This window comes from Dunckerocampus dactyliophorus, chromosome 14, assembly GCF_027744805.1.
Source record: "Dunckerocampus dactyliophorus isolate RoL2022-P2 chromosome 14, RoL_Ddac_1.1, whole genome shotgun sequence".
In the NCBI taxonomy this organism is placed as follows: Eukaryota; Metazoa; Chordata; class Actinopteri; order Syngnathiformes; family Syngnathidae; genus Dunckerocampus; species Dunckerocampus dactyliophorus.
Window position 1 is genome coordinate 25013876 of NC_072832.1, and position 15959 is coordinate 25029834.

A 15959-nucleotide genomic window follows, 5' to 3' on the forward strand; every position below is an offset into this window, starting at 1 on the left:
CAAACCTGTGCGCAAATGCACACTTTCAGCGTAGCCAAATGTATTTGCAATCGCTCCTCGACACCTACATTTGGGGTGCACACATGCACGTGCACAGTGTGTGTCTGCAGGTTGCCGTGGATTGAGCTGACAGAAATGACACAAACCCATACACATATGCATGCCTGCAGTGTAGGCAATTGTACTGCGATCGCTCCTCTGCAATTGCATTTGGGGGGCACACATGATAGATCAGTGTTTCCCCAAGATTTACAGCTTTGAGGCGGTGGGAATAAACACAAATGTGAACACATGCACGCCCCCATGATAGCCAACTCTAATGCAATCGCTCCTCTACAGTTACATTTTGGGTCCACACATGCACATGCACATGCACATGCACATGCACAGCACGCGTGTGTCTCTGGGTTGTGGAAGATCGGGTTGACAAAGCCGACACAAACTCGTGTACAAATGCACATGTGCAGCGTAGCCCACGCTATTGCGATCGCTCCTCGACAGTTAGACTTGGGGGGCACACGTGATACATCAGCGTTTCCACAAGGATTGCAGCTTTGAGGTGGTGGGTATCGACACAAACATGTGCACACATGCATGTGTGCAGCCTAGCCAACTCCAATGCGATTGCTCCTCTACAGTTACATTTGGGATGCGCACATGCACGTGCACAGCGTGCGTGTGTCTCTAGGTTGTGGAAGATTGGGTTGACAAAACCGACACAAACCCGTGCACAAATGCACACGTGCAGGGTAGCCGACTGTATTGCAATCGCTCCTCTACAATCTTCTACAATAGAGTTACATTTGGGGTGCAAGCATGATAGATCAGTGTTTCCCCGAGATTTACACCTTTAAGGTGGTGGGCATCAACACAAATGTGCACAAATGCACATGTGCAGCATAGCCAACTGCAATGCGATCGCTCCTCTACACTTACATTTGCGGAGCACACAAATTGATTGAGCTGACAAAAACGACACATACCCATGCACAAATGCACACGTGCATGCAGCCGACAGTATTGCGATCGCTCCTCTACAATTGCATTTGGGGAGCACGCATAATAGATCAGTGTTTCATCAAGATTTACAGCTTTGAGGGAATCAACACAAACGTGCACACATGCACGCCCGCAGCATAGCCAACTCTAATGCAATCGCTCCTCTAGTTACATTTGGGGTGCACACATGCACGTGCAGTGTGTGTGAGCGTGTCTCTGGGTTTCGGGTGATAGGGCTGACGAAACCAACACAAGCGTAACTGACTGTATTGCGACTGCTCCTCCACAGGAACACTCGGGTTGAATGAACTGGTGAAGTTTGATGGTGGATGGAGGGTGCGTGTGGCAGTGTTGCCTTACCCCCATGATCTTGGTGCTGCAGCGCGCGCAGGTGGGGGCGAAGAACTCCTCGTAGCATTTCTCGCAGTAAACATTGTTCTGCTCCTCCACGAAGCTGACGTCAGCCAGCGACATGTTGCAGTAGTGACAGTTGAACTCCTCGGGGTGCCACGAGCGGCCCAGCGCCACCAGGAAGGGACCCCTGAAGAAGAGGGTTCTATTTTAAAAAATGTTTCATCACAGTCAACAAGGAGAAGGGGGCGTGGCTTACCGGATGATGCTGTTGCAGGCACCGCAGAGCGGCGTGCGACTGCTGGCGGCAAACCTCTCCGCCCTTTGTGCCACGCCTCTGGCCACAGGCGGGAAGGGAGCCGGGCTGGGAGTGAAAGGCGCGGGGCTGGGAGTGACCGGGGCGGGGCTGGGGGCAGCAGGGGAAGGGTTGGGGATGTACGGGGGTGGAGGAGGCGCGGCCTGAGGCAGCGGCGGCGCCTTAACGACGGTGGTGGTGGTCTTGCCGGGGTCAAACTTATCTGCAAAGGAGGTGTCTGTCACCCAGGGGGGGCGGTTGGAGGCGGCGGCGGGACCGGCCTGAGGCGGGGCGGCGGGATGAGGTCTCGGCTGGGGCGGCGGCGGAGCTGCAAGCAACAGTTTCATGTTGATCATGTTGATCAGCAAAGCATGACTGAGCCGAGCTCACCTGGCTGGGAGGGGTAGATGCAGGCGGTGCTGACCACCTTGGGCGGGGCCGTGCCGACGGGTATCTGGATGGAGCTCTGCTGGGTGGGCGGGGCCTGTTGGGCGGTGGGGTGCTGGTACTGCTGAGGCGGTGGGGCCTGCTGGGCAGGAGGCATGGCGGGGGGTTGACCGAACTGGCTGCAGAGGAAGGGCGAAACGATGTGTTCAAGTAACAGCATACAGTGATGGTGATGGTGAGCATGTTAGTTCTTGTGCTGGTATTGATGATGAAGATAAGGAGGCAGGCAGAGATGAGCAAGCAAAACATCTAACGTCAAAGCATCACTTGAACTCATCATTTCACTTTCATCTGGTCCGCTTTTCCAAAGACTGTTAGTGGGAGTTAACGTGGTGCCACAGAAGAGCAAACAGTCAAGAAGCTGAATTAAAGACGAGGCCGGGGGCGCGGCCTCTCGTTTCCGATGGGAGCTGGGGGTACCTGGACATGGCAGCTGTGTGCTGGACACTCACACCAGCGGCAGACTGGCGCTTCATGCTGCAGGTGTGGAGACACAAGAGCAAACGTCACCATGGCAAGCTGCCGGCGGCTCCGCCCACATGTGGCGTTCAGGTGACTCTACCACGAGCTTCAACAAGAACCCCGACCGCTTTCAGTCAAACAATGACCGGAAAGCAAAGTAGAAAAGCAACATGGAGCTTCTGAGTGGAACGCATCAACGCTTCCCGTCGCAGGACGCTGATTCGGGGGGACGGGAGTAAAACCCAGAAGGTCATCATCAGAACCACAACTTTCTCCAACATGAAGGTGATGTCCAACCACACTCTTGTCTCGAAAGGAGCTTGATGCAACACAAAAGACGACCAAACTTCCACTTTCAGCCTGTTTTCCCCTCAAAAGTGTCAAGAATATGACTTTACTTTCCCAGCAGCACTTAAATGCAACACATTTCAACCTGCAACAACCAGAAGAATAAAAACTTTTCCATTTCTTAATTGGTCAGTTTCAGCATTTGTTTACATTTTTACACACAACCTTTTAAGTCAGGGGTGTCCACACTTTCCAGCGAGGGCCGCATACATGAAAATTCAAGGATGGGGGGCACTTTAATACATTTTATGCATTAAAGATACATAAAAACAAAAAGATGAGTGGGGAGCTACATAAAGATACATACAAATTAAAAGATGGGGGAACTTTGATTCATTTTGCACATAAAAGATACATACAAATTGAAGGATGGGGAACACTTTGATACACTTTTTATATTAAAGGCACATAAAAATGAAAGGATAGATGGGGGGATTAAAGATACATAAAAAGTAAAGGATGGGGATTAAAAATACATAAAAATTAAAGAATGGCGAGCCGATTTGACACATGTTGTGCATTAAAAATACATAAAAAGTAAAGGATGGATGAGGAGATTAAAAATACAAAAATTTAAAAAACGGGGAGCACTTTTTGTACGTTAAAGATACATAAAAATTAAAGAATGGGCGATTAAAGATGCACAAAAATGAAAGGATGGAGAGCCACACTGATACTTTTGTACATCAAAATAAGTATTGGCGGCACTTTAATGCAGATATGTGTGTTAAAAATGACAAAGCAAATTATTGCAATATCTAATAATATATCTCATTAATATGCAATTCATTTTATTTTTAGATCTGTGGGCTAAAAATGGACCCTTTGGACACCCCTGTTTTAAGGTATATTGATGTGTGATTAGTCAATACAGTGGCAAGGTTACCTGTGAAGGTCATGCGTTAAGTGGGCGTGGTCCAGAGACCGCACGGTGGCAGGGGCGGGGCCAGCAGATGTTAGCACATGCTCAGAAGGGCTGCAGTGCAGGAATGTTAGCACATGTAGGTTAGTGCACGTGTATGCAAACATTACACACACACAAACACAGATTAGTGTAAGGCCATGAAAAGTATGTTATTGTGCCACGCAACAATCCCGTCGCTACTGTTGCTGGGCGACAGAACAACTGCAACCTCTAAAAGCTCAACCTCTGCCGACATCGATTCACGTTGAGTCACGTCGCCGCGTATGGAGCCTGACCAGGGCGGGGGTGGGGATGGGTGGGGGGTTGTACTGTACGATGCATAATGGAGGATGATTAAATAAGTGCTCGGGCACCAGAGAGCTTCATCCATCAGGACCCAGACAGGCGGGAGAGTTAAGAGGCTTCCTCCTCCTCCTCCTCCTGATGTATGAAGCGCATGGACGCAGATTCAATTTGGGCTGAAAGCAGAGGAACCTTCTGGAAGGATCAAGATGATTAGATGACTTCATCCACACAAACATCAGTGTGGTCCACTGCGAGATTCTTCCCTGATTTGGGGCGTGGCAGAAGGGTTTCCATGGTTGCCTTTAACTATAAGTAACGCTGTATGTCACTAGCTGCAACATACCTTTTCAAATATAAAGAATATCTTTATTATTGTGCTTGTACAACTCTACTGTATCATACTAACGTTATTAGCAATGAAGAGTAGTTTACTTAGTGCAAGTTATTATGTTATCTGTCCTAGTGCGCCATCTTGTGGTCAGATGAGGTCACTACAGCAGGATGACGACGTAAATGGAGTGAAAAACAATTCAAGAGTGTTCAGCGGCTAATGTTTGAAGTGGGCTGGCAGGAAGTTGTGAGGATGGAGGTGAGGGGCGGGGCTGGGCTGGCTGTGCAGGTGAAGAGCTGGTGGGGGAGGGGTCCACGCATCCTACCTGCTCCTCTTAACCTCCTCCTCCTCCATTACTGTGGGACACAAGCACAATGGAGGACATGAGGACGACTTGCTGACAAATAAAGTCTCATTTATTTAGTTTTGTGTTCAAGTGCTTTTGGTTTGACTTACAGGAGTCAGTTCCCGTCATGTGGGCCAGGACCTGGAAGGACTTGGACTGCACGTTGGCGCTGCGGCGGCCCCACTCGCCCTGGTCCTGGTCAGTCTGTGCGCTCTGGACCGCCTGGTAGACCGGGGAGGCGCTGTCTACAAGGCGCTCTTTGAACAGCGGTGGACTGCAACCACACATAAGGGGCGCCACCACACCCAAACCCAAAGCAAGTCAACGTGGGGGAGCTTGGAGGGCGCTTTGAGGGACCAAATGCTTCAACTCTGAACTCTTAATTAGCCGACTTACCATATAAAACAAAAATGAAATAATGGAACTTTGCTGCACTTTTTTTGGCAAGGAGAAAAAGATGAAATAATAAAAACAGCGCACACACACACACAAAGCAGCATGACAACTTTTCATACAGAAGGAGAAAAAGGAGCTCAGAACATTTAGTTGTTGGCAAACTGTCATGGGACGAGCAAGCGTTCACGTGGAGGATGTCAGTCTTCAACGCTTTCATGCCTCAAAAAGCACATTCCAACTCTTGAACACACATTAGTTATGTCACTGAACATAAAACCCATTGTGTCGTTTGACCTTTCACCTCCAACAGTCAACATGATGACAGTCCAAGCAGGACCAGGACGAGGATGCTCACAACACGACCATCAACAAAACCCTCCTGCTGTCAGCGCTAAACAACTCCCTCGCCTGACCGAATGGAGCAACGGCAGAAGGGGATGGAGCAACGACAGAAGGGGACAAAGCAACAACAGAAGGGGACGGAGCAACGACGGAAGGGGACGGAGCAACGACAGAAGGGGATGGAGCAATGACGGAAGGGGACGGAGCAAGGGGATGGAGCAATGACGGAAGGGGACGGAGCAATGACAAAAGGGGACGGAGCAATGACGGAAGGGGACGCAGCAACAACAGAAGAGGACAGAACAACGACAGAAGGGGACAGAGCAATGACAGAAGGCGATGGAGTAACGACAGAAAACGACGGAGCAATGAAAGAAGGGACAAAGTAACGACAGAAAAGGACAAAGCAACGTCAGAAAAGGACGCCACAACACCAGAAAGGAACAAAGCAATGACAGAAGGGGATGGAGCAACAACGCAAAAGAACAGAGCAATGACAGAAGGGAATGGAGCAACAACAGAAAAGGACAAAACAACGACAGAATGGGACAGAGCAATGACAGAAGGCGATGGAGTAACGACAGAAAAGGCCGGAGCAATGAAAGAAGATGGAGCAAAGACAGAAAAGGACGTAGCAACGACAGAAAAGGATGGCGCAACGACAGAAGGGGACGGAGCAACAACAGAAGGGGGCAGAGCAATGACGGAAAAGGACGTAGAAACGACAGGAAGAAAACTTTGAAGAGTTTCCACATGTGTGAAAAGGTTCCTTTCCTGCCCTGTTGTGTTGGAAGCAACTCTGTCGGAAGAAGCCAATATATCACACCAGACTTATCTGTAAGAACATGCAATAGTTTCTGTATTTCCAACAGAGTGAGACATCACCTCTCTGTGTGTGAATGGACCAATGTCATTCCAATACTAAATCTCAATGTCAGGGGCGTCCAAACTGTGGCCTTGGGCCAAATACGGCCCACTTCTCATTTTTTTTATTGCCTCGTGGCACATTCTTCAAATAAAATTACAAAAAAATAACATTAAAAATGATATAATAAAAATAAGAGCTTTTTATGATGTTCATTTTCACTTCCATGGTGATGGCTTTCCTTTTCTTTGGCGCACTGACCTAATGAAGTGCAAAAAGTGAACTAATAAGTAATCTCGTCTTAATTCTCAAGTCAGTCTCGTGTTTACGGACCAAAATTAAAGGAAAAGCGCAAAAATGTTGCCCATCATCCACAATCCTTATGTGAGACTTGAACACGCGTCTTACATAAGGATTGTGGATGATGAGCAAAATCCCCCAAAAAGTGCACTTTTCCTTTAAGCTTTTAAATTCACTTATGAGAGCGCGTCTGTAACCACGTTACGCGTTTTTGGCCTTTTTTACAAAAGTAAAAATATCCAAATGGCTCCCACACCCTTTGATTTTGGAACAAGTTTGGACACCCCGGCTCAAAGTTGAACTGGACTGATGATCCACGCCGACTTCTGCGCTGATCCGGTGTTTGGTGACGTTGGCGGGGAGGAGGAGGAAGAGGAGGAACAGAGGAGAAAGACAACCAGGAAGGAGGAAGGTGGGGTAAGGTGGCGTTCTCACCCAGCTTCATGGCCCTTGGTCATGGTCTGTCCCGCGATGGCGTCCATGATGGCGTCCTGCGAGTACATGCTGATGGGCGTGTTGTACTGGGCGTGGATGATGGTGGCCTTGCCTCCCGGGCCCTTCACCTCAATGTGCTTGTGGGTGGAGACGGCCGTGTCCTTCAGCACGCTGGCGTTGAAGCTGGCGCTGTTGGCGCCGTGAAGGGGTGTAAGGGGGAAGGAGGAGGAGAGGGGTATTGGGGAGGCGAGGAAGGGTGTGTTAAAAGACAAAACCTTTGAGTGGAGTCATGCTCGGTGCGGTCTAACATGTGGGCGTGGCCCACTCATCTACACAATGCAGAATACATGTGGGGTGTTTTCTGGGCCCGTCCCTTTAAGAGAAGGAGGGGGATGTGGAGCAGGTTTTCATATTATTAGGTACCAACTCATCCTAAATGGCAGTGGTGGAACCACTTTTCATAACCAGTGTGTTGTGTGCAGAAATCAGCAGCAAAGATCAACACGCAGCCGCTAATCAAACGTCACTGCAGCTCAACATGTCACAGCGCGACCTTCACTGTCACTCCAGACGTAGGACACGTCAGCGTCGAAGACAGGACGCATGCAGAGCCAATCAACAAAAGCCGGAGACCCCTTTGTGTGTCTGCAGCCTCACAGCCATGAGTCACACATCAACACAAACCAAACCTACACAACACTTTCAGTGCTTTTTTATGTCGACGTGCGCTTTAAAGATGCATGCCACAGCACAAATACATTGTCTCGCCCGGGGGTCAAGCCTAAATCAATTTAGCATCACGGGATGCCTCGTGCCACAAGATCTTGCGAGATTAAAACGTGACAAGATTTCTCATTCAGAAAAAAAACGATCTTGTGGGCACTCGGACTGGGACGATAATAGATACATGAATTCATCAAACAAGAAATGAAAATGAACTGGATCATTTTGCCGGCCTCAATATATTGCGTGTCTGTTTTCCTCGTCTCCAGCTTCTCAACAGGCAGGAAGCGGGTTTCAGCACCTTGGCGCCTTTGTTCCATAGAACAACGGCATGAACAGAGTGAGCACTTTTGTCAGACATACAGTCTCTTTGTTTCGGTGGGCGGAGGCGGGGCCTCTAGCATACACACGGAGCGCAGAAGAGTGTAGTCTCGTGAAGAGGCAAGGTAACATAGTAGAAATCAAATTTGTGGATTGCAATATATCGTATACATTTTATATATACTGTATTGCAATATATCAATATATCGTCATATTTTAAAAATATTTTTCAATTTTATTTTTTTGAAAAGTAATGTTAAAATCTCGTCTTGTCGACCAAATCTTGTGTATTGTCTCGTCTAGTGAACTGAGTTTCTTGTGGCACACCTAGAAAAAAGTGATAAAGTAAATAATTGTTTTTTAATCATTCAAATTAAATACATAAATAAATGAATGCATAAAACTATATCATATATAACAATAAATTTAATAATAATATAAATAAAATAAAAATACAACTAAATTAAAATTAAATTCCATCCATTCATTTTCTATGCCGCTTCTCCTCATTAGAGTCACGGGGGTATGCTGGAGCCTATCCCAGCTGACGTCGGGCGACAGGCGGGGTACACCCTGGACTGGTCACCAGCCAATCGCAGATTAAAATTGAATTGAAAAATGTAATTTAAAAAGCTTAATTTAATATGTATAATAAAACAAATTAATGTATTATTTTATTTATATTTAAAAATATTTTATATAATAATCTAAATATCATAATAGAAATCCAAATAAAATATAAAATAATAATACAAAATAGTTATTGGAAAATAAAAAAATTAAAATAAAAAGCTTTAATGAAATACTTATATTATGTAAATTAAATTAAACTTTTTTAATTACATTTTTTATTTAATTTTAATTTTGTTTGTATTACCCTTATTTCATTTACATTATTATTTACTTGTTGGATTATAAATAAATGTTACGCATGTATTTATTTAATTTAAAAATTACAATAATAAATGAATTATTATTAAACCACACTTCCAGACGAGTTGAATGAGTTCTATGCCCGCTTTGACACCCAAACTCCTGATGAGCAGAGAGGGTGGCTGGGCTTGGGCACACAGGACTCACCTCTCATGGTGACATCAGCTGATGTGCGCAGGGTTCTGAACAAAACAAACCCACGAAAAGCAGCAGGCCCAGACAACATCTCAGGACGTGCACTTCGGGTTTGCTCATCAGAGCTAGCTGATGTGCTTGCTGACATATTTAACCTGTCGCTTGCACAAGCATCTGTACCAACCTGCTTTAAGTCCACCACCATAGTGCCCGTACCCAAGAAGAGCAACGTGACCTGCTTGAATGACTATCGCCCTATAGCACTCACTCCTATTGTTATGAAGTGCTTTGAAAGGATAGTCATGACCCACATCAAAAAGAGCATCCCGGCCACTGTGGACCCTCTACAGTTTGCATATCGCCAGAACCGGTCCACGGATGATGCAGTCAACACTGCCATCCACACAGCCCTTTCTCACCTACAGGGCCAGGACACATATGTCAGAATGCTATTTATAGACTATAGCTCTGCTTTTAACACAGTCAGCCCCCACAAACTCAAAAATAAGCTCCTCACACTTGGCCTGTCACCCTCCCTCTGTAACTGGGTGTTTAACTTTCTAACAGGCAGGCCCCAGTCAGTCAGAGTCCACAATCGCACATCCAGCTCAAGAATTGTGAGCACTGGGACCCCACAGGGGTGTGTGCTGAGTCCACTCCTCTACACGCTCTTCACCTACGATTGCGTGGCCTCCCACAACAACACCAGCATCATTAAATTTGCGGATGACACTACAGTCATCGGCCTGATCACTGGTGGTGTTGAAACGTCATACAGAAGAGAGGTGGCGGACCTCATAGCTTGGTGTCGTGATAACAATCTCCTTCTCAATACAGATAAGATTAAAGAGATGATCATTGACCCAAGAACAAGGGAAAAGGAGTTGCATAAACCCCTGTTTATTGATGAGACTGAGGTGGAGAGGGTGAAAACCTTCAAGTTCCTTGGCACACACATCAGTGAGGACCTCACCTGGTCTCACAACACCCAACAAATTCTGAAGAAGTCCCAAAGGAGACTGTACTTCCTGAGAAGACTGAAGAAATTTGGCATGTCCACCAAAATCCTGAGTTGCGTCTACAGATGCACTATGGAAAGTGTCCTTACCGCCTCCATCACCGTTTGGTACGGTAACTGTACAACACGTGATAGGAAGGCACTCCAGCGGGTGATCAAGACCTCACAGAACATTGTTGGGGCAGCCCTCCCCTCACTGCAAGACATTTATAAAACTAGAGTCCTACGAAGAACACACAACCTCATCAAGGACAGCACACATCCACAACACTCATTATTCACACTCCTACCGTCAGGCAGACGCTACAGGAGTTTGAAGTCCAGGACCACAAGACTGGCAAACAGCTTTTACCCACAGGCCATCAGGCTTCTCAACGAAGCACTCGCACACGCGACACGCAACACACGCACACACTCATTACTCTATTTATTTATTTATTTATTGGTATTCATGTCTCTTCTGTTGTTGTTGCTTCATTTATTGGTATTTATGTTTCCTATGTTCTTATTCATTTTCTTGTGTTTTCTTCCCTTTTGGGAGAATGAACAGAACAAGAATTTCATTGCATAGCAGAACTACCTGTTTTACTGTGCATATGACAATAAAACTCTTGAATCTTGAATTACTTGCATTATACATACTAAACTTTTTGAAATGAATTTTAATTTTATTTGTAGTATTTGTATTACAGTATATACAATATATTTTGATGCATTCATTTACTTAATTTGTTTTGAATTATTTATTTTCAGTAATTTGAAAACTTTAGATACGCAGGGTGTCCCTAAAGTCTAATATGTAGTTACATACCATATAAAAAATTTTTTTTAAAAGAATTACTGATACATATTAAATTAAAAAAAATATATTCAATTTTTATGTAACTGATACTATTTTTTATTGTATTTATTTGAATGAAATACATGTTTTAATATGCTGTATGTACTCTGTATAACCCTGCTGGATATGAGTGCATGATGACCACTGCAAGTCCAACACCAACACAAACTCATCCCAAATGAAGATTGCTTCTTCTGTGGGCCAACATGCTCCGCCCCTCTCACCACGATGCTGCAAGTTGGCGTTACCATGACAACGCACACACACACGTATATATGTATGTACACACACACACACACACACACACACACCCCAGTCTTTAAAGGACCAAAGACACACTTGACAAAGTACTCAGCAAGACGATACTAACTTGGGAGCAGGGGGGGTGAAAACCTTGTTTGCGTCACGGAGAAAGGACGAAGGCAGCCAGTGAGGAGGAGGAGGAGGGTAGAGAAAAAGAAGAACATTAGTCGTTGGCATCACTTTTAGTTTGCAGGAGGAGGAGTGCTCTAGAGTCAGCACAAAGGAAGGAGAGGTCGTCCGGCTGAGGGGTGACGAGGGGTGACATCGCCAGGAAGCCGCTATGTTGTCACATGACAGCATTCTTTCCCGCCCGGCTTTCATATGTGTCTTAAAAGCTGCTAAAGGACCACACGGTGTCGCCCTCTTGTGTCAACATGTGTGTAGTGATTGTCTGGGCAGCTAGCCTTGTTATTCTGTTAGCACGCAGCCCTCAGAGACAAAAACATCGGAATAGGACAACACGTGGGTCACAGGAAGCAACTCTGGAGTGACTCTAAAGCAGGGGTGTCCAAATCTTTTCCCAGCGAGGGCCACATAGTGAAAAATGAAACTTTTATATTTGTAAAGCAACACGTGTAGATACGCTAATAGCAAAATAGCACATATTGCATTTTCTTCTTAAATAATCTTCAAAATTGTTTCTCTCATAACATGAGGACTTTATTTTCAGAATATTTTGACTTTATTGCCATAACACCATACCTTTTTTCCCCAACCTGATTTTCCAAAAATTTGAACTTTTGTTTTGTTTGTTTCTCATAATATTACAAAATTTTTAAAAATTATAATGTCTCTTTAATATTTCAACCCTTTGCTACTAAAATTATATTATTTTTCCTGATAATATTACAAGTTTATTCTTGTAAAACGGCAACTTTTATTCTCTTAATACTTAGACTTTGTTCTCGTAAAATCACAGCTGTTCTTTTCCATTTTTGCTGTTTTTTTACTCCAACAATTTCAACTTTCTCCTTGTACATTTTTTTTCTCGTAATTATCACTTTACTCCCATAATATTTTTACTTTATTCCCGTAGCATTATAACTTTTTCCGCAACCAAATTTTCCAAAAATTACAATAAAAAAAAAAACAATAATAATATTACAGTCAAACTTGTCTATAGCGGCCACTAGAGGGAGTCTGCAAAAGTGGCCGCTATAGACCGGTGGCCTCTATAGACAAGTCGGCGTCCAGTTTGAATGTTGACCAGTAGAGGAAAAAAAAGAAATAATAATAATGTTGACCAGTAGAGGGCACTGCGGATTGCGGATAAAAGTTGTACAGCACTACTAGGCTTGTTATTATCATGGGTCATGGTTCATGGTTTTAATTCATCCTGAACATGCATATGACTCAAACAGTAGCACACCACATAGTACAATTCACAATTTTGCATGTCCAAAAAGGAGTAGGAAGAAGCAAAGCTTATTTAATCCTACCCCTCATCAGTTTCACATTGGTTGCAATACATTTATTCACCTCTTGTTTTTCCAAGTGTACTTTGTAGGTCTACATGACAATGTAGTGCAATCATAGCCAAGGTTTTTACTTACTAAAAGGAAGCTAGAGGCTTAATAATAACTGATAGAATATATCCACGACCCACAGAACAAAGCTGTGCTAATAATGTCTTACGCTTGTTTTTAATATTTTACTTTTTATACGGCAGAGTGTCATTACAGCTTTAGTTCATCAGGAAGTGACGGGAAGTGACGGTGGGCGTCCCGAGCAGGAGAGCTAGGCTCAGTGCTAGCTGTGAGTTTGGAGAGAGTTGGGAAGTGTGTTTATGTTGGCGTGGATGTAAGGTCCTGCAGTGTTCTCCGCTGTTAATAAAGCCATTAAAGTGCATCGGCGACGTGAGTCTCTCCTTCCCCACAACAAGCGGCATTACAGTATTGACACACATTGTGCACATTGTCTCACACCAGGAAATAAACGGTGTCACTTGTTACAGGCATTGGCTGGACAGCTATGTAGTGGGGCTTGTTTAACCTTTGCCTTGTGGGCAAGCAGGAAGGAGAGACGATGCTGAGAGATGTGTGTGTGTTCTGAGCTGCTGTCTGGTGGCCGCGTTCAATAAATAAAGTTGGCAGAAGCAACAGGAGAAGTTTCCTTCTTTGCTTCGGAGCTGAATAACACTGACAAGTTAACAGACTAGTAGCGAACGGAAAGGAAGACGCCTTTGTTTGTGTCGAATACAGAAGATGAGGACTTTGATGGATTTGTGGATGAGGATTGATGAAAAATAACGTGAGTACATTCTAAAATACTTCAATTAAGTACAACCGAACTCAGTTTTGCTCCCGCTGCCGCATGCATGCTAGCGTATGTTTTTTTATTTATTGTAGCGTCGCTGGGAGCACGTCCTGTTCCCAGCCTACTTTGCGGTAATGTTTTGGTGCAAATACTCTTAAAGTTACATGTTTGACCAGGAAATAGCAAGCTCAAAAGAAGACGGCTTTTTTATGTGGAACAACTGACAGTTTGTGTGGATCTTGTGAATGATTGTGACTGAGCTAGGACTCAGTAATTAAAGTCTACACACGACGGCTTCATTGATTGAAAAACAAAACTTTTTCGTGCATGAAGCTTCTACTTGAGTTGGTAATTTGGCGGCTATATGCAGGCAGATATTGACCAAGGGAGACAAAATGGGTGGCCGCTGGCCGCGTTAGACAGGTGACTGCTATACACAGGGTCTATAACATGTAAATTTGCTGTGGGGGATTTTTCAGTGGCTGCTATAGGCAGGTGGCCATTCTATAAAGGTGGCCGCTAAGACAGGTTTGACTGTATATTATAAATATTAAATATCATATTATATTAGTATATTATATTATTTATAACAATAATATTTATCCTACTAAAATTGTGGTAATTTTCCTCATAATATTCTGTGTTTATTCTTGTAAAACTGCTACTTTTTTCTCTTAATATTTTGACTTTATTCTCGTAAAATCACAGAAGTTCTTTTCATTTCCGCTGTTGTTTTTTTCCAACAATTTCAACTTTCTCCTTGTACATTTTTTTCTCTCGTAATTATGACTTTATTCCCATAATATTTTTACTTATTCTCGTATCATTATAACTTTTTCCGCAGCCACATTTTCCAAAAATTACAAATGTTTTTAGTGTTTTTTAAAATAATATAATATCATAAATATTCAAAAAAATAATATTATATCATAATATGATATTATTTTGAAAAAAATATTACAATTTATCCTACTAAAATTATGGTATTTTTCCTCTTAATATTCTGAGTTTATTCTTGTAAAACTGCAACTTTTTTTCTCTTGATATTTTGACTTTATTCTTATAAAATTACATCTGTTTTTTCAATTTCTGCTGTTGTTGTTGACATTGTTTAATTTTCCAACAATTTCAACTTTCTTCTTGTAAAATTTTTTTTCTCATAATTTTGACTTTATTCTCGTAGCATTATAACTTTTTTCATAACCTAATTTTCCAAAAATAAAATGTTTAAATTTTTTTTTTTAAATAATATTATGTTTTATGCTACTAAAATTATGCTATTTGTCCTCATAATATTCTGAGTTTATGATAGTAAAACTGCATTTTTTTCTCTTAATATTTTGACTTCATTTTTGTAAAATCACAGCTTTTTTTTTAAATTTTATTTCTGCTGTTGATTTCTTTTTTTTCAACAATTTCAACGTTCTTCTTGTAAATTTTTTTCCTCATAATTCTGACTTTGTTTCCATAATATTTTGACTTTACGCTCATAACATTATAATTTCTTCCACAACATAAACTTTATTCAATGTTTTTTGAAATAATATTATAACTAATGCTACTAAAATTATGCTATATTTCCCCATAAAATTGTGAGTTTATTTTTAGTAAATTTTTTTCTCTTGATATTTTGACTTTATACTTGTAAAATTACAGTACATTTGTTTTTTTTCTATTTCTGCTGCTGTTGTTGATTTTAAATTTTCTAACAATTTCAACTTTTCTTTTTCCCCTCATAATTATAACTTTTTTTCCATAATATTTTGGCTTTATTCTCGTAATATCATAACCCTTTTCCAGAACCTAATTTTCCAAAAAATTACAACTTTATTAATTGTTATGTTTGTTTTTAAAAAAAAATAATGTTATGACTTATGCTACTAAAATCATGGTATTTTTCCACATAGTATTCTGAGTTTATTGTTGTAAAACTGCAACTTTTTACTCTTAATATTTTGACTTTATTCTCATAAAATCACAGCTGTTATTTTTCATTTCTGCTGTGTTTTTTCCCAACTATTTCAACCTTCTCCTTGTAATTTTTCTTCTCGTAATTATGACTTTATTCCCATAGTATCTTGACTTTTTTCTCATGACATGATTTTTTTTTTCAAAAAATTCCAACTTTATTAACTGATTTGCGTGTTTTTCATAATATTACAACTTATGCTCCTAAAATTACATGATCTTTCCTCATAATAAAATGAGGAAGATTAGGTTAGATTGCAACTTTAACATTTTTCTCTTATTATTTTGGCTTTATTCTTGTAAAATCATTGCAGATTTTTCCATTTTTGATGTT

The 15959-nt window shown here is 42.5% G+C and overlaps 1 protein-coding gene across 8 annotated transcripts in view; it reads right to left on the bottom strand.

The window, feature by feature from the left end:
• LOC129193885 (LIM domain-binding protein 3-like) overlaps positions 1 to 15959 on the bottom strand; it is a 47141-nt gene that overhangs the window by 3431 nt on the left and 27751 nt on the right. The window contains exons 5-12 of one of the 8 annotated variants that reach the window (XM_054798645.1): positions 11469 to 11491; positions 7128 to 7316; positions 4900 to 5063; positions 4769 to 4799; positions 2513 to 2569; positions 2036 to 2211; positions 1610 to 1973; positions 1360 to 1540 (exon numbers count right to left, since the gene is read on the bottom strand). In XM_054798645.1, coding sequence (XP_054654620.1) covers positions 1360 to 1540; positions 1610 to 1973; positions 2036 to 2211; positions 2513 to 2569; positions 4769 to 4799; positions 4900 to 5063; positions 7128 to 7316; positions 11469 to 11491 — 1185 coding nt within the window. Of the gene's footprint in view, positions 1 to 1359; positions 1541 to 1609; positions 1974 to 2035; positions 2212 to 2512; positions 2570 to 3788; positions 3879 to 4768; positions 4800 to 4899; positions 5064 to 7127; positions 7317 to 11468; positions 11492 to 15959 lie in introns of all 8 variants that reach the window. The other 7 variants (XM_054798647.1, XM_054798649.1, XM_054798648.1 and 4 more) reach the window with 7 other exon arrangements.